The sequence below is a fragment of the Paramisgurnus dabryanus genome, chromosome 17 (assembly GCF_030506205.2).
Source record: "Paramisgurnus dabryanus chromosome 17, PD_genome_1.1, whole genome shotgun sequence".
NCBI classification, from domain to species: Eukaryota; Metazoa; Chordata; class Actinopteri; order Cypriniformes; family Cobitidae; genus Paramisgurnus; species Paramisgurnus dabryanus.
The window spans coordinates 18638875-18663276 of NC_133353.1; the positions used below are offsets into that span (position 1 = coordinate 18638875).

At 37.1% G+C, this 24402-nt stretch overlaps 1 protein-coding gene and 3 long non-coding RNA genes across 16 annotated transcripts in view; 2 read left to right on the plus strand and 2 right to left on the minus strand.

The window, feature by feature from the left end:
* Window positions 1-7871: 7871 nt before the first annotated feature.
* LOC135778266 (uncharacterized) lies at window positions 7872-12302 on the minus strand. Of its 4 annotated transcripts, none has more exons than XR_012335320.1 (7): window positions 12212-12302; window positions 11155-11235; window positions 10941-11014; window positions 9136-9228; window positions 8904-8967; window positions 8739-8837; window positions 7872-8027 (listed from the first exon to the last, which is right to left on the minus strand). It is a non-coding gene; the product is annotated as an uncharacterized lncRNA (long non-coding RNA). The 4 variants fall into 4 exon arrangements; XR_012335319.1 differs by lacking the exon at window positions 12212-12302 and adding an exon at window positions 11798-12141; XR_012335318.1 differs by lacking the exon at window positions 12212-12302 and adding an exon at window positions 11407-12141.
* A 121-nt stretch (window positions 12303-12423) lies between these two features.
* Window positions 12424-17241, plus strand: LOC135778267 (uncharacterized). Its single transcript, XR_010544505.2, has 3 exons — window positions 12424-13270; window positions 14033-14153; window positions 15387-17241. It is a non-coding gene; the product is annotated as an uncharacterized lncRNA (long non-coding RNA).
* A 2755-nt stretch (window positions 17242-19996) lies between these two features.
* Window positions 19997-22717, plus strand: LOC135778263 (uncharacterized). The gene is made up of 3 exons (XR_010544500.2): window positions 19997-21301; window positions 21453-21514; window positions 21677-22717. It is a non-coding gene; the product is annotated as an uncharacterized lncRNA (long non-coding RNA).
* A 129-nt stretch (window positions 22718-22846) lies between these two features.
* The window catches only part of mocs1 (molybdenum cofactor synthesis 1), a 269565-nt gene continuing 268009 nt past the window's right edge, over window positions 22847-24402 (minus strand). For 6 of the 10 annotated variants that reach the window (XR_010544482.2, XR_012335342.1, XM_065288723.2 and 3 more), the window contains one exon: window positions 22847-24299. Coding sequence is in view for 3 of the 10 variants with exons in the window: in XM_065288723.2 (XP_065144795.1) it covers window positions 24220-24299 (80 nt within the window). In the remaining 7 variants the exon portion in view is untranslated. The remainder of the gene's footprint in view (window positions 24300-24402) is intronic. The other 4 variants (XR_012335344.1, XR_012335341.1, XM_073812498.1 and 1 more) reach the window with 1 other exon arrangement.

The following is a 24402-nucleotide window of genomic DNA, read 5'->3' on the forward strand; positions in this document are numbered from 1 at the left end:
GAGATAGGGTCCGAGGAGGGGAACGGAGGTGGCCGCCGCAGGACGCCGACGGCGAGAGGCAGACTGAGGAGCCGGCGTTGGTGGACCAGGGCAGCTCTCTTCCGCCGGGGCACGACCTAGGAGACCGCCTCAGTCTGCGCAGCGGAGCTGTACGACTCCCCGGGCTCGCCGAAGAGGCCGGTCTGTGAGACAGGAGCATTCAGGAAGTTGTTCTCGTCTGCGTCCTTCATGTAAGCCAGACACAGCCAAACGTGGCGATCTTGGACCACTGTGGTGGACATCGCACGACTGAAGGTCGCGGCCTCCCTTGTAAATCTCTAATGTCACTGCAGCAACGTTATTGCGTGCAGGGCTGAAGCCGCGTCTCCGCATGCCTGATAGGCAGCGCCCTGTAACCGGACGACTGTCTATACAAACACGAGAGGGAAGGGTTGGGTGGTCCCTCCAGGAACGCAGCTGCAACGCAACCCCCCGCTCTACTGAAGGGATCCCCGTCCTTATAGCGGCTCGGTTGGTGAGGGAGGTGAGGGGTGAAAGCTGAACGGCCGAGACGGCCGCAAATCACGTCAGCTCTTCGTGCCGTCGGGAAAGGCAGGCACAGGAGGTGAGGACCGTAGAGGCCCGGGCAGCTCCGAAGTACCAATCATGTGGGCTGGACGGTTCGGGCGGAGAGGGATTAACCCCTCCAACTCTACCGTCTTCGCCGCTCGAGCGGGCACGGCCGCCATCTCCGGGACGACTCCGCCTCGGAGGGAAAAAATGGGCACCCCTCTGATGCTGCAGAAGTGACGGGATCAGAAGGAGGTCCAATGGATTCGGCAGAAATCGCAGAACACGACTCTGCAGTCTCCACCGGAGCTTCACCGGCTGAGGATGAGAAGGCCGGTAGGTGAAGGACGCATCCTCTGTCCTACTCAACGTAGTAATGCGAAGAGCGTCCTGCGAGCGCTTGACAGTCGCACCATGGCGGCGTTCAGCACTGCAAAGGCGCGGACGTCGTTCCCGTAGAAACGACAGTCGTCTCCGCCTCCACGAACGCAGCCTCGGAGTGCTCGATGCCCAAGCACGAAGACAGCGCTCGTGACCGTCACTGGAATCCCTGTACTTCTCGCATCCAAGATCGCACGGAGGAAAAGCTATCCTGAAAAGGACGCTGATCTCCGAATATACGAGAGAGTGGCTGTCTTTAAAAAGACACAGAGCTCTCACGTATCACTCTTTAGGGAAATCACTCTTAGGTGCTCAGCTGATGATGCGCACAGGGAGAGGCAACGCACACACTAACTCAAAACAAAAAATATGCAGAGCAGTGGAATACTGCGAGCGTCCGCTGTGTTAGTACTGCTTGTCAATCAACTTCAGCAACCGTTCCCAGAAGAGCAGAGAGTAGCTTCTCAGTAGCAGATAATGCCGGCTTTCGAAGCGAAAAAGCTAATTTCCATATTTGCACCTGTGGCTTATATACGCACCTGGCGGGGCGGCGCCAGCATTATGCAAATATCTCAATGCCAAGTTCATTGGCGTTTTAGTAGAGTACGAAGCAGATTGGTCTCTCTAAGCGAGTTCCCAATTCGTCGGTCACGACGTGACGTCATAGTAACCGACTGAAAGGGAACCCATTATACTAAAACAATGACAATAATTTTTTTCTGCTAAATACATACTTTTACTTAACAAAGGTTTTAAATGTTTATTTTAAAATATCCAGCCTTTATAGATGGTTTCATCGGACACACGTGCCTCTGGGCGGAACTTTACTTCTGGTCTCTGTTTGTTTAATGGTGTGACTCATAGGTGTGATTGGCAAAGGACAAAAAAGCAGGAAAATATACGACACACCTACCATGACGTGGCGACATACATACGCACGCATGCACGCATAAAATGAAATACAGTTGAAATATAATTTGGGCTCAAAATTGATCGATCTGAGTGGCCAATCATCAATATGCTTGGGCAAGTGCCACCCTGACCATTATGTAGTCTTGCCACTGCATCAGACTGAACAAAATCATCTTGTGCATTTAAAGGTAAATACATCAATGTGGTGCATTTTGAGAGTAAAAATAAGTGACTAAATCTATGAGGATTTTTTTGTTCTTGTAAACAAATTTGTGCCCTTTTAGTAAAATCTTTGGTTACATATTGTAATAATAATAATAATAAGGCACACAAACCACATACACAACTTGATAAATGAGATTCGCCATTGGTCAAAACATGTTTAATGTTTATAGAATAATTAGTGGGGGAATTTAATACAGATAAATTATTGATTACAACATTTGATCGCTGAATTTAAAGTGGATACTGTTACATTAAGATTACTTAATTCAAATGATGCTGTGACTTTCTGGAAAGACAGTCAAGTGCATTTGTCTTATTTTGCATAGTTCTTTTGGTAAAGCATCTAACAGTCAAGAGCTAAGCGTTTCACAAACCAGATCCATGAATGTGTGTGTTTATCATTATATTATTCTGTAATCCCAAGCATTACTGCCCGATTCACAAACGATTAAGAGAAGCAAACGTATGCGTGTGTTCGTCAGGATGACGTTGGATCTGATTTGCGTGGATGTGTGCGTTAACGTATGTGATTACAGTATAATATAATGCAAGCAAACTTTTTGACACAAACGCAACTGTATATTGATATCGCGAGACCGCATTTCACCTCGATGAGAAATCTGATATTTACATTACTGGCATATAGCGGTCTGATTTGAAACGGACAGTTTTGTCAAAGCAGCAAACACCTGGCTGGCTCTCTTAATTTCTTACCACTAAAATGCTGTTTGTCTCTGCCTATTCCTTCCCATGCCCAGCGCCACTGATTTAAGTCCTTTATCAATTAGGTCGTCTTACCTAGGCTTCACTTTTCATCCTGCTGATAAAGTTAACTTGTTATGACTTCTCCGCGCCGCGACCGCGCGGCATCTGCAGCTGGATCTCAGCCACACCTCAAATACCCCTCCCTATTCTACTTCTTATTGGCTAGTTTGTTAGTTTGGTTGAGAGTGAAAGATGTGTCTCATATTATTTGTAGGCGAACGCATTATTTTTTTTATTCGCAGCGAACACCACACGCCGGAGATCCGACTGCAAGCTCTTTAGTGAGCTCTGCTTTGAATGAAGTTCCATCGTGACAAATAAATAGACTACTTGCGCAGTGATATGCGGTCATTTATAACGATGCCTTGCACCCCCCACACACACAAAAAAAATTGGATTTGCATGATTCACGAAAGCGTCATTTTCAGGTCGGAAAAGCCGGAATTCCGGATTTATCCGGAAGAATCACACCCCTGGTGACTAGGGATGGGTACCGAAACCCGGTAATAAACTTGCCCCGGGGCTAAATTATTAAAGACCGTATCAGTAAGATCTGACGCTATCGGTTCTGCTTTCGGTCCTGGAGAAAAAGATAAAAATAAATGTTCTATGTATTCTTGAATAATAATGTTTTCGTGCACATTTTGTCTCACCAAACATTTCTAATTTGAGATAATATTAAGATGTTTGTCTGTGAGATCTGCGAGATCTCTCATGCGCGCCGCGGAGGCTGTCTGTCACACTCACACACACACAATGACGAGCGCGGCGCATGCATACGCATAACAGCACGAAAACTCCCGCTTAATAACAAGACTGACAATGGCGGATAGAGCAAAACGTTCAAAAGTGCGGTTATACTTTACTAGAGTTGATGCAGACAACGCTCGTTGTCATACAGGTAAGTGCAACAAGATGTTTGCATAAGGGGGGAAACACAAGCAATCTGTCAAAGCATCTTTTAAAAGTGCATTACGTGCAGACAGAAACTGTGTCCCAATTCAAGGGCTGTGACCTTCTAAGCATACGACCTTAAAAGGTGAGCACTCAGTCTTTCAAGGTGGCAGCCTGAGAAGTCCGCGAAGAGAACTGAAATGAGACGGTTTAATCCTCGGAGGACCCATAATTTGCGTCACCTGCTGCACGCGCCCAGACATGTACTGTAACATCATGTTGAATCAACGTTGTTCACGTCATTTAAAATAAATGTACAATATCCCTTATTGGTTACCTTACGTTGAAATTCTGTTGACTTCTTTTGGGAGAAATGACGTTGTGCATTCAACATTTTCTACTTGTTTTAAAATCCCAAATAAAGAAAATTCAGTATGTAAACATTTATTTGGCTTAATGCACAGCACTTCAAGTTAGTTTACAAAATAGCCTACAGATAAATATCCTATTTAAAGTATTTTTTCTGCAGCTTTCACGCTGGTGCATTAACAAATATATGTATATTATTTAGAAATGATATCCAAAAATTTATTTGTAATAATGAAATGCAGACACATAATTAACTTAATCATGTGAACATAGGTTCATGATCAAATGTTAACATTGGCCAAAGTACCGATAAGAATACCGTTAAAGTACCGGACCGTTAAGCAGTATCAGTAAGAGTAGTAATACCGTTAAAATCTTAACGATACCCATCCCTACTGGTGACTAGTGGCTGAACTGAACTTTGGAACAAATACCTCATCAAAAATAACAAATGTTTTAAGGGGAGAGGGCGTTCATGGATCACCGTGCTATGGAAGGGGGGTTTGGCAGCAGATCTGTACTTACCATTGTATAAATTATATAGTACATATTTTACACAGTAGAGCTCAGTGTCATTTTTGATACACTTTAGCTACGATATATAAACTAAGGTAATTTAGGAAGTTACGTTTGTTCCACAAAAGCCGTTTGTTTATGCTGTTATTTTTTGCAACCATCTATACTCAGCTGTTACAGGCGCTCAACGAATCTCGGGATAGCCTAGGCCAGGGTTTCCCAAATCTTACCCTGGAGGGCCGGAGCACTACAGAGTTTAGGTCCAACCCTAAACAAACTTACCCACCTGTGATTTTGTAGTGATAATGAAGACCTTGATTAGCTTGCTCAGGTGTGTTTGATCAGGGTTGGAGCTAAACTATGCAGTGCTCTGGCCCTCCAGGGTAGGATTTGGGGAACCCTGGCCTAGGCTGTAAAGGATCCATTAGTTATATCCTTTGCAGTCCGAAAAAAAGAACGCATTCTGAGGTCACATTGTAAGCAGCCTTCAAATTGGGATGGCCTTACTAGCCTTCAGTCACGCTGCTGTGATGCAATCTGTTGTGTAATGCAGCTTTCAGAGGTTCCAGCCTTTGAAATGGGACACAGCTTAGGATTTTTTTCTCAGAAAAAGCTTCGAGAGGCATGTGGACTTTTTGCATGGATACGGTATCTCCTGAGCACTTTATCTTCAAACATGGTATTATTTTTAACAGAGTTTTACTTGATCTCTGTTTAAATGAAATATTATATTCCGTTTAATTATTTCTGTAATTCTGCTATTCTTAATAATTCTTAATATTTGTCACACTAGACAGACTAATCATGTGCCCCGCTCACTCGCTGTTCTCTTCACAGTGTCCACGTCCATTCAAGTTGCATTTTTCAAAACGATAGTGAAGTAGACTGGAGCTAAAACAGAAGGGTTTCATGACCATTTAAACACACTCTGACGCTGCTTTGCTTTTGTGTATTGGCATCCAGTACAATAGGCATCAGTCTTAAAGCAGACATATCATGCTTTTAAATCTGTCCTTTTTACATATAAATCATCTATTTGTGGTCTATATAAAGCGGAACTGCAATGCTTGGGTCTGAATTCCTCATTATTATAGCCCCACAGGCCCCCTTTCTACCCCTTTTCTGATGTGCATCTGAGAGCAACTCATTTTGGTGCTGTCTTTTTAAATGCACGTCATACCCTGCCCCCTCTCCAGGTTGCAGAGGTGACACTCATTTAAACTCCACCCCGTTCGGCCATTTTTGTAGTTTTATAGCAGAGATACGATTATCGTGTGGCACAGAAACTTTTTATTCACTCGTTATTCACAAAATGTCAACAACGGAAGACTTTTCCATCCAGCCTTATATGTTCGCGCCAGAGTCGGAAATGGAGCGAGATGAAAATGAAGACGACGAACCTGCAGAACTAACGTCTTCATGTGGAGGTATCGCAATGGTGTGTTAATGCTGTATATTAACAATTATAAAGTTGACTATTATTCTTAGTTAATTGTAAGTTTTTGTAATATGCTATAACTTAATCCCGGGTTGATGACGACATGCGACATGCAGGCTGCAGCCTTCGGATTGAGAAACGGCACTGCTAAACCATGACCACTGTGTACTTTACTGTTTTACAAGTTATTTACAGCTTACCGAAGTGGTCTGCTCGTCGTCTCCAAAGATAGAAGTAATTGACCCCTCAATCAGACGAAGTCTATCGGCAAATCCTACTTTATACTGGTGGAGGTTGGTGAAATTGTTATCCTTGAAGTGCTTTGCGCACAAAAAATGACATTTCCGTGAAAAATAAAACTCAACCACACTGTTAGATGTCGCTGTAGATTTAGCAGCACTGTACTGTTAAAATCCACAGTACTATACTGTATGTGTACATTACAGTAAAGTACTGCAGTTCATAGTGCATTCTGGGTAAATTTGTTTGAGCGGGAACATTTTACAGTATATTTTGGTCTTGATGTAGCCTTGCTGTAGCCATTGCTGTAATGTGCCAGGTGTACTTGCAATAATCAGAGAAAGTGCGCCAGAGTCAAATCACACAGACAGAGCACAACTCCTGGCTGCACCTGCGGAGGACGATTGATTTCTGTCAGTTCGGTAAGTTTGGTATATTTTCTGTTTCATGAAAACTTAATTTTTAGAAGATGAATTTTGTCAATAGTTTGTCATATTGTTTTAAACGTGCAATGAGAGAGAAAATGGTCGCCAACAAAGTTTTAATCTCCCTCAGAAAGTAAGCTAACATTACACAGATGCCTACCGCTGCTTTAACTCGCTTTACACCTTTATTAATGAATATAGGGTTGTTTTAACTAAATTATGACGGTTTTGGTGAGTTTATATTTGTTGAAAGTGTGGTAACAATGAAACTATTTTAACAAAATGGACAAAAGACTACCCGCCAGCGCAGTCTTGCGGTCACAGCATATGGTCGTTTATCTCGGTGTTTTATCTGTTCAGTTAGCGGTAGAGAGAAGTATTAAGTTAGACTGTTTGGCAAGGATGACTCGTAGATTAACGTTAGCTGTGCACGTGAAAAAGCACAGTTTCATATATCAATCATTAATCTGTATTTGCGTCTTTTTCAAATATGAAAAGTTGGATATATAAACAGACAGGACTCGACACGCCGTAAACTTAATATTCAACACAGCAAACTGTAGTAATCAACTCCTCCACAGAAGTGAAACCAAGAAACCTCACATTTAACTGGATATATGCATCGCAGTTCCCAGTCGGCATTTCAACGTTGAATCAACGTCAGATACCAACGTTGAATCAACGTTGGATTACCTTTCGGTTTTGCAAAAAAATTCAACGTTGAAATCACGACGTTGTTTCAACGTCACACTTTCAACATAGGTGAATTATGGTTGATATCATGACGCAATTTCAACCTTCTATTTCCTTGTTGTTTTAAACACTAAATATAGATTTTTACTTTACACTGCAATACTCACTAAATGATTTACTGTAAACGTGTCATTTTTAATGCAATTATCATATGAATGCAACTTGCTACACATAACTTACAGTACAACCCCATTCATAAAACTAAACACTTAAGGAAGGTAAAGTTTAAATGTGGACAAATAAGATGGCAGGTGCCTACCCTTTCCAAATAAACATGAAAGCAGCTGTTAAAAATATTTTTTTATGGATAAAAACACATTCTTTCAAACAGTTAGGTTTCCAGTTAATAGTGCAGAAGTGGAATTTTCTAAATAAAGAATAAAATCATAAAATATGAAACAAAATCATGTTTAAAAGTCATTTTATTAATCTGAATAGAAAAACTTTATTCAAGAAAAACTGCAAATATGAATTTTGTTGTTGGTTTAGTTGACAGTCTTCTTATGGCCACCACCACCCATCTATTCTGGCTCATGCTGTACTTAATACGATGACAGCATCTAAAGAGGGGGAAAAAAAACAAGATATTTAATTTTCAAAAAATGCTGCATTTTAGCCCATGTACAAAAAAATCTTGTTATTGCACATCAGGGCAAGATGCGTTTTCTTTTATGGTCTGACTTGAAACATTGCATAGCCATCTGATGAAAGAACAAAGCTGTTGTGTTTACGATGATGACAATGAGGTTCAATTAAGATCATCTACAGTGCATTCAGAAATCATACACCTTTCACTTGCAATTTTATGTTGTTGCATGATACTGTAATTGTTTAGATATTTTTACAAAGTAAAAACAGAATTTTAGAAACTTTTGCAAATGTATGAAAAAAGAAAACACATCATATTTACATTATACATATTCAGACCCTTTGCAACAACATCTGCAATTTAGCTCAGTTGCCTCCAATTTCTCTTGAGGTTGCTGAGATGTTTCTACACCTTAAAGCGTCCTGATGAACACAAAGATTTTTTTAAGGAATGTCTGCAACCAAACTGACCAGAAGCACCATTGACTTACATAGTAGGATAAAAGAATACTATGGTAGTGAATGGTGCTTCTGATCGATTTGGTTACAAATGAATCCAATACTGAATGCTTAAGTGATATTAACTTTATATTTTCAACACGCCCAAATGAGATGCTTAACAAAGCAAACACTGACAGGTTGCTTTACGTGTGGGTCAAACAGCCTTTTGTGTAGTCCTTTACCAATGAAATCGAAGATGGACTTCAGAACTTCTGGACTGTCTGTGTAAGACTTTAAACTCGCTCAGACCAGCAAGGCATCTTGTTAGCAGACATCCCGACCTGATCAAAAACTTTTGATTAGGAGATGTTATAATCCTATTTTTAATATATGTTTTACAAACTTACCACAGGTGATCTGGCAAAGCGACTTATGAAACAGCATCTTCCCAAATCTCCTCTTCAGGCTCATCTTAGCGATCATTGCATTTGATAAAGTTTGGAAAAAGAAAAACATATTTCATTAGTATAGAAATATAAATGTAATCTTGTGGTAAGAAATACAGAAAACTGTGGCCCAAGTACAACTTTTAAAGAAATTAAGAATGTTTACATTTTTTGTCATAACACTATTCATTACCTTTTAAGGGGGAATGATTTGGGCATCTGGAAAGACACACTACTTCACCTCTCTGTATTTTATCACACATCTTCAAATTGCATGTTGATCTGCCTACAATTTAAAACACATAATAAAATAAAAACAAGTCATAGCCCCTTTTAAAAAGAAAACATAAATTGTGAAATACAAAACACTGCATCTTAATTATTAGGATTAGTAGAACTTGATCTGATTACAAAACAAATATTAAATGCATTGTAAGGTTTTAGGGGAGACGCTTCACAAAAAAGAAATGGTAAATTACGGATTTATAAAACGGGCAGTTCTGGTTCTTCATTCTGATTGGTTGAAATGCGTTCTAAGCCGTGATAAAATACACCGGTAACCTCACGGTTCAGACCACATTACATAAGTATCACTGCGCCACTGTTGCTGCGTACTGATTTATGAAAATAAACACCACAGTCTATAATCATATTTTTAATTTGTCTACAATTGCACAATTAATGGCGATATCCAGATAAATGTCAATAAATATTGTTGAGTCATCTCGTCAATAAAGAGAAAACGTTGTCTGGGGAATTTATAACTCAAGTTCAGACGTCCGCTATTATCCACTGGGTGGCGATCTTACCCAACTTAAACACTGACGCATTCACTCAACACTGAAAACACAGCGTGTAAATTTTGATGGCTCAATCTGATCTCTTACAAAAGTTATTCACAAATATGGAATTATCTCCGCTTTTAGCTAAAAAATTTGGGAGGTGATAAGAGAACAATGAAGGTAGGATGAATGAAAGTTTTTTTGTTTGTTTTTGTTTGAAAGCGGATGGTCTGTTCTTTCATTTGATATTTTATGTTTATTTAGAGAAGATAATTTTTCTGCAAGGCATTAAACTAAAACTGGGTGGCAACTTAAAAAAAAAAAAACGCTGACGGGGAAAGAGTTCAGCATGCTTCCAAACATATTTGATCATCACTTCAACAGCACAATATAAATGTTAATGTATAAATTAGATAAATGGTGATTTATAAAATAAACACCACAGTCTTAAATCATATTTTCATTGTGTCTTTGCTGCATCTCTGTTGGTTGGGAACTGCGCTCTGTTTCAGTCACACTTGATTCTGAGGAACTACTTTGTTTGGCGGAAGACTAATATTTGTACTAATATAATTACAACTTATTTGTGTTTATTTTATAAAATCCCGCTAACATTATGGATATGAAGTAACCGTTTTATAAACGCAATAAACCCCTTGAAGCGTTGGGTTACCAGTGCATTTTATAACAGCTAAGGGGGTTTTAGGCACTCCGCTTCGCGTCGTGCCTAACAACGCCCCTTAGCTGTTATAAAATGCACTGGTAACCCACTGCTTCTCGGGGTTTATTGCTTTATTCTATTACAACATGGTATCTTGGTGGTGCATTACAAGGGTAGGTGGCAGCTCATTGACAATTAAAAAAAAATATGATTAAACCCATAACACATAAAGATAAGAACAAATAAATGCTGTCAAATACACCACCACAAAGACCCATTTTTTTCTGTCAATATGAAGCCTCTATAAAACTTGCATCACCATCCACTCTGAAAACTGGATTAACTTTTGTCTCTGTCTACTGAAAACAAAGTGTTTGAAATATGTAGGCCTACATACTGTAGAAGGAATAGTGGCGTACAAAAGAAATTAATTGCTGTGCTGAAAAGTAACCATTGTATCCTAAATTAGTTTCTTATATTTTCCTAATGACAATGATAAACCAGTCTTGAGAAACAAGTAGCAGGTGTTTTTAAAAAGCCACTCTCAATTCTCACCTGTGAAGTTTCTTGTGTTTGTGTGTCATTCTGTTTCTGACCTGACAACCCTTGCTGTCTGTTTCTTGTTCAATCTTGACAAAATATAAAAAAAGTAAAATTAGTGCAATATTGGAAGAGAATTCTATAATGACTTTATCAGAACATGAATACATACACTTGCATACTGCATTTAAGTAAATATTGTAGAATAGCAGGGTTAACACAACATTACCTGATCCAGATGTAGTTGCTGCTGATGCATGAAAATCTCAGCATTGACAAGATCATCCTCACTTTTCTAATTTGAAGGGCTCTGATAACGAAGACATTACAAAAGAGTTATAAAAATATACTAAAAACAAGAGCATATTTGTCTAGATAACCAATATTTTATATTTCCATTAAAACTTGCTAATTATTCAACAAGTAAGCAAAATTACACCGTTACAATGTATTTCAATTCGAATAGAACATGCCAACTTACACGACATGATATTTTCGTACAAAGGAGTTAACTTAAGTGTTTCATGCCGCTTAAAATCATGGATACTGCGCGAATGACCGCAGGTGCGATCATAAGCGCAACATGTAATTGACTGATTGCCATGGAAACATGAGGGTCACGTCGACTATCTTGTCCCTTTTAATTTTATAACTGCATTTATACACATTACCCCGTCGAGAAAACCTCAGCATGATTAATATGGGATTCGACGCCCATGTTATCACGTCATCAATAAGTTTGGATTAATGTCATTAACACGAACTGCTATACGTATCCGTTATTGCGAATTCGTGAGCCATAAAACACCAACATCTCATCTAAGTTTTAACACTTTATCAGTAATATGATTTTGAGAAACTAAGCAGCTTACACTGACCGCACCGCACTCGAGCTGCTCCTCCTTACAAAAGGCTGATAGGTGTCTGTGGCGCCTGTAAGACCTCTCGGATATAAGTTACGCTGACTGAACTACGAAATCAACACTTTTTCACCGAAGTTGTCCAAAAAAGCGCTTACATTTATAACTAGTTGCTTTTCTGAAGCAAAAACAACCAAGTGGTTAAGTTGATAAAAACACACCTCATATTAATTTATTAATATTCATAATAACGAAGTCCAATTTCGGCGGGAACATCCGTGGACTAGCAAATTAACTACTATAACGAATACATTCGCAACTAACAAAAAAAAAAAACCCGATTTGGCATCGTGCTTTTTTGTCATACCCCTTTTTATATGTGAATAAAATAACGTTATGCGTTTACATTGACTTATATTTCCTTACCTCTTCTTTCTCTGAAGCATTTTCTCGTGTGATACGCAAGATCTCGAAGACAGCCGTTAAAACAGTCCAGTCTCGTGTAATCTCGCGAGATTACGTCGCTACCTGTATATTCAATTATTTGTTAAAATTTTTTTATAATGTCATCAATTTTTTAAAATGAGTTTTTTTTTCTGAATGATTCACATATTATAAAACATTATTTTATTTTCTCTCTGCAACCATTTACTTCACTGTTGTTTCAACGTTGAATCAACGTTGAACAAACAACTGACGTTATTTCAACCAAATTTCAACGTTGATTTTTAAGCATTTTATGAACCTTTTTCAACCGTTTACCATTCACCGTTGTTTCAACGTTGAACAAACAACTGACCTAATTTCAACCAAATTTCAACGTTGAAGGTCGGTCATATGCCCGCTGGGTTGTAACTGCTGCCAAATATCGTTCAGACCTGGGCTCATCTTATTATCAGATGATTGCTGCGCTTGTTATCATTACGGTATATTACCAAAACCAAATCATATCTTCTTTAAAGCGTTTTACACGCCCAATAAGTTGTCCGATACATTTTGCATGGCATATTATTTTCACCACTTCAGATGCATTACATGCAATATAAGTTTCCAAAACTATGGTATGACTTTTGTGTCAATATTATTCAATTAAACATACAGTATTTGAAAGCAAAACTATTAAATTGTTGTAAAAAAAATTTATTCGCATTTAAAAAATGTTATCTTAAAATTATTTTAGTTACAAAATACAGTAATTGTTAACCAAACTTTTTGCAATATGAATTTTTCTTTGAGTAGTTTCATCGCGTGCCCCTACATTTTGCTCTCTGCTACGCTGTTTTTGTTTGCGGATCAAAAATCTTTGCTTTTGAGTCAAAAAGTTTTGGATGCAAGTTACAAGCGTCTCAGTGGGCGGGATCAACCTAGTTGAATGAAAGACCCGTTTCTATTGGCCACTACTGTCACCATTTGGCCACGCCTACCACCGAAGTCTGCCACCGAGGAGAGCGATGCTGCGCTATGGAGAACGGCATTGTTTGTAAGGTACGAAAGATTATTTAATGTCATAAACTCTGTGGAATGTGTATAAAAATGAATGTCTTGTGTTTAACCATCCATATGTTTTAATCTCTCTTATCTAAATATGCAACGTTAGTTACTAGCATTAGCTTCCGGACGCTATTGCGTCCAGAGTTTGCTTTATCCAGCTAACGTTAAGTCATACACAGATATTAATACCACGCTTTTATTAGTAAGTTAATCACTACTGCATACGGACATAAAAACAAATATTAATATTATATATTATGTAATTGCACGACTATATTTTCCCCAAGCTATTTTTACACTGGAAGTTCTTACTGTTGCTACTGCTTAAATATTACTCAATACGTGAAGAATTAATCCTGTTTGAATGTATGTTTATAGCAGATGCCTTTATTCAAATCCATTTACAAATGAAAAAACATTTAAAGGCGGTTTCCTGGACAGGGATTATCTTAAACCAGGATTAGGCCTTAGTTTAATTAGGAAATATAACAAGGTTTAACAAACATGACTAAAAACATTACCTGTGTGCATTTTGAGGCAAAACAAAGGGCACTGATGTATTTTAAGATATGTCAGCGCAAGTTGTTATCAGTTTTGACAGCTCTTACATTTTTTTGTCTAGGACTAGTCTAATCCCTGTCCGGGAAACCGCCCCAAAATGTTTTGTCCAAAGGCCCATGCAATGTTTAGTAAGACACTAAATATACAACACTTGTTTATCATTTTGTATCTCAGTAATTTGTATTTATTTCTCAGATGATTCTTCACTAAAGGTTACATTGAAGTCAGGCAATGACAGGAAGGATGGCTGGGGATTCCAAGATCTGATAAAAAAGTTACATGAAGATACTTGGAGTACTCATGGGACCAAAGAGCTGTAAGCAGAATAATTTGGAGTACAGTTTTCAAATAGAAGGATGCTAGTCACCTCAGCAAATACAGTAAATGACTTTTATTAGACAGAAATCTTTCTATTGAAACCCATATCTCATATCACAAAAGCAGCCTTCTTCCAGCAGAACATATCAACCGTCTCCGATGTGAAGAACCTTGTTCATGCATTTATGACATCTAGATTAGATTAATGGGTGATTGTCCTGCATCCTTAATTAATAGGCTACAATTAGTGCAAAATCCCAGCTGCTAGAGTTCTTCCAAGGTCACGCAAGTTCATATAACCCCAAACAGTTAAATTCTGTATCAATTACAAAATATTGCTTCTCACTTATAACGTCCCAAATGGTTAAGCTCCTACAGACAGAACTTCTAGTATGCTACAAACAATCATGCTCCATAATATCTCAAAACTCAAGACTTTTAGTAGTTCCTTGGATAGCAAAATCTACCAAAGCAGGGCAAGTTTTTTTCCACCTATGGAAACTGTGGAACAGCCTTACTGACACTGTTCAGACACTCTCTCCCAGTTTTAATCTAGCCTAAAGACACCTCTTCAGTGTGCATAAACATAATTTCATCCTGTAACTTTGCATTACGTTAAAAAAATTACTTTTTTTAAATGATCCTTAACCTAAAAAGCGCTAAACAGCAGCTATATGGTAATTTTCTCTATTTGCTTTTTTTTAACTTCAGATGTCGTGGATTTTTTCAGGAGAATCAGAGACGGTTGAGATGTAAAATTCTCTTCAAAGTATTTTATTAAAGAATTGTGTCAGACAGCTTGAAACACAATACTGGTCATAGGGTGTATACACCTGCATTGGTAAAATGATGATGACAATGACTATGACAATGACCCCGTTCTGAGTTTCTCAGTGATTTAAATAGTGCTCCAGTTTTAGTAGCCCTCCCATTCGAACAATCTGTTTGTACTGTGCCTGTATCTTTGCGACCTTTAAGTTGCTACACAAAAAGACAGCCATTGCTGGTAAAACACAATGCCTTTGTTTTCTAATGCGTCATAAAGCTATCTTGCTATTCTTACCAAGGTCACACGTCCCCCATCCAGGCCTAGCTGTGGAAAAACACTGTCATGGCAAGCAACAGAGAGACAACTTAATTCATTTAGACTTAGACTTAATTCAAGTATACTTTATATAAAACATTTATACTAAGCTTAAGATAAAACACTCAAAATTTCTCTACCATACAGATTACACCAGCTCCAGTCTGGATCCTGTCTCTATCAGATGACCCTACACATAAGGAAAGTTGACATCGGCCATCACGAGGACTTCAAAACTGTTCAAAGCGCTATACAAATAAATGTGAACAAAATTGAATTGTTTGAAGTCAACAGCAGAGATGAGGATGCCACACAATGCATCCTCTCCACAACACATCTTTCTTGGCCTCTCTGATTACAATCCTCCCATTCATTCCTGCAACACAAGAAGCACAAATTACTTTTTATGTCACAAATCACAGTTTGTCATTAAAGTCTGGTCTACTGTACTTGCTACTTTTAAAAGATCTTCATATCAAAATGTCTTAAATACTGGATTTTATTAATTAATTTTGTTTAGATACCAATATATGTATTTACATTTACACATTTTTTTCATATTCATTCATTTTATGCTTAACTATTTTGCTTGTTGTTTCATTACTGCAGATTATTTATGTTGGGTGATGCATTGTCTTCATAAGTAGATATAAGTATATCAGTGGTCTCCTCTGGCTAAAGATTTTTTATAATGTCATAAGACAAAGTAGCATTGTGTAATATTTTATATGTTGTTTAAAATATGTTACAAGACGAGTCAGACAGACCATTGACAGTGCAGCTAAGATTATTCAATAAACCATTTTTATTTTATTCTTTATCATTTTGTCCCCTGCCTGATGCTCTCATCTCTGTACCTTGTGGTTGAGTAAAAGCATTAACTCACCACAGAGTTTTCTATCTTTGAGCAATGGACAAAGTCATTTTCCTGACTAAGAGAGGTCTAGTAAAACGAAGAACTAGTGAACTGGACTTGCTTCTTGTATCGGTTTAATCTAACATTTTTGGCATTTAATCTAACATTTTTGGCATAGTCATATTTGGATCTATCAATGTCATTAAATGCCCACATGATCTTACTCTATTATATGTCATATCTGCTATGCTAGAATTAATTGTATAAAATAATTGTATAATTTATCATTTCTGTTCAAAAAAAGAAATACTAATTTAGTAGTCAATTACGCAAAAATATTCAGCCTGCAACAGCAAACTTGCACGATTGCGTCACAATATGAGTAAATTTTATTTCCGTATGCAGTAAGTGATTAACTTACTAATAAAAGCGTGGTATTAATATCTGTGTATGACTTAACGTTAGCTGGATAAAGCAAACTCTGGACGCAATAGCGTCCGGAAGCTAATGCTAGTAACTAACGTTGCATATTTAGATAAGAGAGATTAAAACATATGGATGGTTAAACACAAGACATTCATTTTTATACACATTCCACAGAGTTTATGACATTAAATGATCTTTCGTACCTTACAAACAATGCCGCTCTCCATAGCGCAGCATCCATAGATATGTATGTAAAGGCTAGATGGCTCAAGGCGGAGTCAGCTGTGTCGTCACTTGGCGGCCATCTTAGGTCAGTGCTGCCATAGTGCTGCTCCCTGCTGCTGTGGACGGAAGGTGAGTGACATACGCCAACTAAAATGCTCGTAACTTGCTGAATTCTTGACGGATTTACAAACGGTTTGGTTTTTTACAAACGTTATTAACGTGGCTATAATTATGGATGCTTTAACATGTTTCATGAATTTTTTATTTATTTTTAGTATACGTATTCAGTGTCATAGGTACATCTTTGACGTTTATAACAAACCAATCCGTTTGAAAATCGGTAAAAAATTAAGCAAGTTATGGTCATTTAAAAGTACCAGAACACACAGAAGTGGTGTGCACATCAACTAAACCCAAATTTGGGCCAGGTGCAAGACAACTGGATATGCAATCAATAAATACAAAAATGCAGTCTGCACACTGAAAAATACTGCTCCATACAAAAGTTTATTTAATTAATTAAAAAGCAACGTTTCGACCCTCAGGTCTTCATCAGGCACAATCTCAATAAGTGAGGAACACCTTTAAATACATAACAGGTGCTCACCTTAATTAGACTTCCTCACTTAGAAGTCATGTGACAGAAACAAATCATGTGACAGAGACAAATCATATGACAAACACTCAAAATACACCATCATATAACTTGAAAAGAAAAAGACAAACATTTAAAAATTATTATAGAAATGGCTTGATATCAAAATCCTCATTCAACCCTAATGGTGACAAAGTATTTAGAGAATAAATCCAAAAACATTCTCTCTGTAATAATTTCTTCTCATAGTCTCCACCTCTTGATGGTTTAGTTACCTTTTCTATGCCGATGTACTTTAACACACTGACATTATGACCCATTTGCCTAAAATGAGACGCAATGGGACTACGCATATCACCGGTCCTAATGTTACTGCGATGTTCACAAATACGAATACGTATACAATACAATTTTTGATATCAAGCCATTTCTATAATAATTTTTAAATGTTTGTCTTTTTCTTTTCAAGTTATATGATGGTGTATTTTGAGTGTTTGTCATATGATTTGTCTCTGTCACATGATTTGTTTCTGTCACATGACTTCTAAGTGAGGAAGTCTAATTAAGGTGAGCACCTGTTATGTATTTAAAGGTGTTCCTCACTTATTGAGATTGTGCCTGATGAAGACCTGAGGGTCGAAACGTTGCTTTTTAATTAATTAAATAAACTTTTGTATGGAGCAGTATTTTTCAGTGTGCAGACTGCATTTTTGTATTTATTCATTTAAAAGTACCTGCATCATTAAAACTCAATGCTACGAGTGAGCGAGCGCCCTGTCCTAAGATGGCCGCCAAAATGCGGACGTTCAACTCAATTGGCCATCAGCGCGGACGAGCCATCTAGCCTTTATATACATATCTATGGCAGCATCGCTCTCCTCGGTGGCAGACTTCCGTGGTAGGCGTGGCCAAATGGTGACAGTAGTGGCCAATAGAAACGGGTCTTTCATTCAACTAGGTTGATCCCGCCCACTGAGACGCTTGTAACTTGCATCCAAAACTTTTTGACTCAAAAGCAAAGATTTTTGATCCGCAAACAAAAACAGCGTAGCAGAGAGCAAAATGTAGGGGCACGCGATGAAACTACTCAAAGAAAAATTCATATTGCAAAAAGTTTGGTTAACAATTACTGTATTTTGTAACTAAAATAATTTTAAGATAACATTTTTTAAATGCGAATTAATTTTTTTTACAACAATTTAATAGTTTTGCTTTCAAATACTGTATGTTTGATTGAATAATATTGACACAAAAGTCATACCATACAAAACACCTCAAATCAATGCACAAAAGGAGAATTGGCTCCGCATTTACGTAATAGCATGACAGGTACCTTTGTCTTCTCCTCTGTCATCTGATCCTTCATCTCTGGATGTAAAATAGTCCATTATAACATCGTGTAGGACACTGGCATCAACAGGATTGCTCAAATTGCGGCGATCATGTTAATCCTTAAATTGAGCAGCTAACTTTGTAAAAAAAAAAACTTTGCGTGAAATAGTGTGTTACACCGCCGCCGGTGTTGTGTCGAAGTCTGTTTCCCCCTATTTTTCCCTTCAGTGTAGTGTTTTTTATAGCGTTTTTTATCACGTTATAGGTTTTATTATTTATATATTAAAGTTTTAATGGCTACTGAGATGTATATGTGGGCATTTCTGTAATGTATCTGTATTGTTCTTAATGGTAAGTAAATTATTTTTACAGTATGAATGATATTATATGTATAATAATTATTTATTATGTATGCAAACATTACATTTTTAAAACAACCAGTAAAGGAAAAAAAGGAAAAGACAGGCTATATTTTAAAAGAAATACTCTAATAGAAAACTATCAAATGTATGAAATATTTAATAAATTGTATTATAGAATACATGATATTATTGCCTTTTAGTATAACCAATTCAAATATTTAATCTTTCTAAATGTAACGTGATGAAAACGCTATAAAAACACTACACTGAAGGGAAACAAAGGGTGAACTGAGTTCGACACAACACCTGTCCGGTTCGAGTGAAACATTAAAGAGGCAGGCTTGTTACCTTGTCACTATAAATCACTATTTCCTCACTAAATATATTTTCAGAGATTTTCTGTAGACAAGATGTTAGAATAATAATTTAATAAAAACCCAATTCTGACAAAAGTTACATTTGACTTATTTAGTTATTTTTCTGAAAATCTTATTCGACGGGTATTTCCCGAATGCATCATATTAAACAGAATGCTTTCAAAATGTCAGCCAGTAACACATCATATCTTTTTTTACAGCTCTAACGTTACAGTTTGCTCCACTTTGCTCTGTGGTTTATATATTTTCTGTAAGTATTGACCACATATATATAACCATAGACTGTAAAAAGTCTACTTATTTCTATGGCTAACAGATTTTGTAACATTTGTATTTTTTTCAGTCTTATGCTTGTAACCTGGATTGAGTAAGATGGATCATCTTTAAAGGAACCAGGCAAGTACAGGATGAACAGTTACACGTTACTAGTCATGTATTTTTTCGACTGCAATATTAAATGCTTTCACGTCACATGTAAAAGTACACAGGAATGTGGCTGATCACTTTTGATTTACATTTGTAGTTTACATGAGTGTCCTTGCACTTTTCAGGAGTTAAGGTAGATGTGGAGCAGGGGTGTCAAACATGCGGCCCGCGGGCCGGATACGGCCCGCAAAGGTGTCCAATCCGGCCCGCGTGATGATTTATACAGTATTATTAAATATTAAATACATATTTTAAAAACCCTTTTAGGCGGGTGTCCAGTTCGTTTTTAATATGAGAGACTTGCTGAAAGTAGCAAAACGCGGAACATAGACTAAACATGGTGCCCAAAAATCTTGCCGTTTTATTGTTACCGCTCCGCTAAAGATCCACTGATTCCGGTGATCCACTTCGTGTTTTCTCGCCCGCTCCGCAGCATCTCTGTGTCCACTCTCTGCCTGGAGAGCGAAGACGACCGTTTCCAAAGTTCGTTGCATTAACAGGTAGATTCATTACATTATATCAGTTGTTAAACCGCAGAATTAGTAATTTGTAAGTATGTTTATGTATTTCTTCCGGTAATGATTTGTTGTCAGTGTTCAAAAAGTGCTAACATCTTAGCAAGCTAACAAAAACAAAATATCCACATTCTTATTAACGTTACAATGCTTGTCTAATCGATTTAATGTTCCCGATCAGATCTAAGTTAATATAAACACTAAATGTGCTGTTGTTGGCACACTTTGTAGACAAAAAATACAAAAAACACCAATGCCTTCACAAAATAACGACAGAGAACGGAAAGAGAGGCTTTTAGCAGCAGTTCAACATTGCAAACATGGATTCAAAGCTCCCATCAAGCCAGCAGGTAAATCATATTGAATATTTAGCAGATTGTCACACTTTAATTCTTATTATATTTCCCATTATAATCACTTGTCTAAGTTGATGCTAGTAATATAATACATAATATTTATAATACTTTATTAAAACCATAATAATAGTACCACCAACCATAATGCCATTTTTGGTTTGGGCCACTGCCCCATCTAGCATTTTCTAAATGACTGTTCTCATTACAAATATATTCCAAAGAAAAGTGAATGGTTTATAAATAATTTTGGCATTAAGGCAAAAGAAGTTAAATTAAAGCTTTTCAACCTATAAGGCCAGTGGGTTTTGTTCAGATGTAAATTTGTGTGTATAATATACAGTATGAGTGTGAGCTTATGAAAATGTAGTTTTCACAGAGCTATGTGTTTCTCTGGTTTTTTGCTAAACAAACTAATTAATTGGTTTGTTAAGTTAATTTTAACACAATTATCAGCACACTAAGGTTTAAAAAAATTATCCGGCCCGCACTTCATGGCGTTATTTACCATCCGGCCCACAGCCTAAAATGAGTTTGACACCCCTGATGTGGAGGCACACGGGTGACACCAGACACACCCCAAGCACATTGTTCGGTAAGTTTGCACTTTACCACTACAGTTTCTTTAAATACCCATGTATACACTCATACACAATTCCCACACGCAACACTGTCACACGACCACACACACCCACACAGAATAAAATATTATATCCAAATCAGCAACAATTGTACTTTCTGTTCAGGACATTCAATCATGACATGATCCATGTGGATGCTGTCCATTGAGGAAAGAGTTTGTTTAGAGGTAAGTGAATCTTCTGTATTTTAATGAAATACGGTGTGGAACAGTAGAATAAGAGCAAAAGGTTTCAGAATAGGGGTAAATTCAGGGCTGAGTTTAGGTTTTTTTTAAGAATCTTTTTCTATCTTATATTTGTTGACTTAATGTTTATGATATTTCTAACAGGTTTCTGGACAGAATTAATTCCAAAGATGGGAAAAAGTGCACATCCATACAAGGAGCAAGCAAAAATACAAGGAACTTGGTGCAGAGAAAAGCTGTGGCCATTAACCCCCATGTGAACAGCTTCATGCAGTCCCTGATAGAGTTTGAATGGGCGACTTCAAACTAAAGGCCAATGTCTGTCTGCCACAGTTTAATGCATTTATTTTTAGTGTTCAATGAAATTCAAATAGAATATTTAAAACTATGGGCCAGTGTTCTTTTTACCAAATGTTACCTTTTAGTTGATGATGGACTTTTAACTTCAAACTATGGGCCAGTGTTCTTTTTACCACAGTGAAATGTTACCTTTTAGTCGATGATGGACTTGAAACTGAAAACTTCAAACTATGGACCAGTGTTCTATTTGCCAGAGTTAAATATGTTACAGCAGGGGCCTCCAAACTTGTTTATACTTTATAATATTTTATTTTATTTTACTTGTTTATTATTGTTTATCTTGTTTTAAATGATTGTTTCAATTACATGTTTTTTTTTAAATACAATTTTTGATATAAACATTGCTTGGATTGCCTTTTAATTCATAATGTCATGTCAAGGATAGCATTTTTTTTACTATATTAATAACTATAGATTTAAACCTAAATATCTAGCTATAATACATTAGTGTATTAACTGTAATAAGTAATAAATAGTATTTATGGGTCAATATAGACATTACAGTAACTACCGTTAAAATTGGCTATTATTGTAAAAGATACAGTAAAGTACTGCTTTGTACCTATACGGCACTAGTTTGTGTACTGTTAAACTGGATTACAGTACAGTACTGTAAAACCAAAATACAGTAACTTACTGGCAACCGTGCTGCCAGTACCGTACTGTAAAAATACAGGGAAATCGTTAACAGTGCAGGCACAGGTTCAACAACCGAACATTTTGATTTAATCTCTCGTAACTTATGCATCCTTGAGCTTGGACTACAATATCGCAGCGAGAAATTGAAAATGGCGGATTGCTCGTAGTGTTGGGCAGGGAGTCGATGTCCTTATTTGTTAGTTCCGCTGCAAATACTATGAGGTAATTGTTCAAAAAACTTAATAGATAATAGAAAAATCAGAACAGGTTGGAAAATATGACCAAAAAAGAATATAAAGATATCAACAAAGCACCTGAAGAGACTAATTTCAACTTTTATGTACTTATAAACACTACAAATATACAACAAAATGCATTTAAGAGCTAAGAAAGTGGATTTAGCATGATATGTCTCCTTTAAACTTTGATAATGCTATTGGTAACAAACTATGGTATGTCATTAAAGCAACACCAAAGAGTTTTTTTTACCTTAAAATAACGTTTCCAAAAAAGTTTCAGAGGTTCATCCACTCAAAACAGGGTGAATAACACTTTCACATTCGCTTTGCAGCCCTCTATCGGCCAAAACCGCACTAAAGAAGTTTCCAACTGTCGGGTAGTGGGCCTGTAGTTCGAGTGAAAACTACAAAAACTTGCTTTACGGCAGACCTACAATCCAATCAGAGCCAGCTATGCTGCAGTATTTACGATAGTGGTAATTAACAATTACGCTTCTAACCTGTAGGGGGAGCAAAGAGCAATAAGTCTTTAGTGTTGCTTTAATAAGCATGTCGTCACAAAAAACAACACATTAACATTATAATGGTAACAACTATGGTATGCCATTATATAAGTATGTCGTTAACATTTTTTATAAAAATGCCCTTTGAAATCAATTAAAGCAAGATTACAGCACATTGTCCAACACCAAGAACAGCATGTGAGCAAATACTTTTAGAATCTTACATAATACTTTATTTTTAGTCAGAATAATTTTAATAACAAGAATTCAGAAAAAAACTATTCAATTACAAGGCAACTGCAGTTTGCGTAAGGTTAGGTATACAAATATAATTATTAAATGTACTAATTTAATGAGAAATAATCCACTAAAAATGGATTGATGAACAAAGTGATTTGATTCACATGTAGTGCTTATATTCCATTTTATTTTTTTAATGTCTTAAGTCTTAAAACTTTCATCAAGTTCATCACATTTAGTCTTTTCTGCTACAGCTGTATGGGGCTGACAGTTACTTCCTGGAACTCTTGAGAGGTTTTATGATCCGCCATTGCTGTAAAAAAAGGTTTTATTGAAGTAAATTGAGTTAACCCAATTTTCTTCCTAAAGGGCTCTGCACCAGATTAAAGCCAGGGCCTAGGGTGACCTTTGTCAAAAGCTTGATTTAGACAATATGTTAACACTGTGTAGGGCAAGATCTCCACCAAAAGACGTGTATGAAAATGTACAATTGCATGTTTTTGAAAAGCAGCAAGATTCACCTGACAATAATAATCTTTCATTAAGTGTCTTAAAGGCTGCTCTCATTCCATAACAAATATAAAAAAAAATATATAAGATTTTCCTGATTATTCAAATCTAGTGCTTCAGAGAAAGTGCTTGTGTATTATGGGCTTTGCCACACCAATGCTGAATGTTATTTCTTGAAGGGTTGTAGCTGAGGCCACTAAAAATTGAAGTGGATTATAGGAAAATCCTGCCTTGGATTGATTCTAAATGCTTGCAGATGCCAGATGCAATCTTCACCTGTAGAAAAGAATAGAAAAATTTTAACACCTTTATTTTCAAATACACATTTGAGTGAATATGAATAACAATTTCAATATAACAATATAACAGTATAACAATA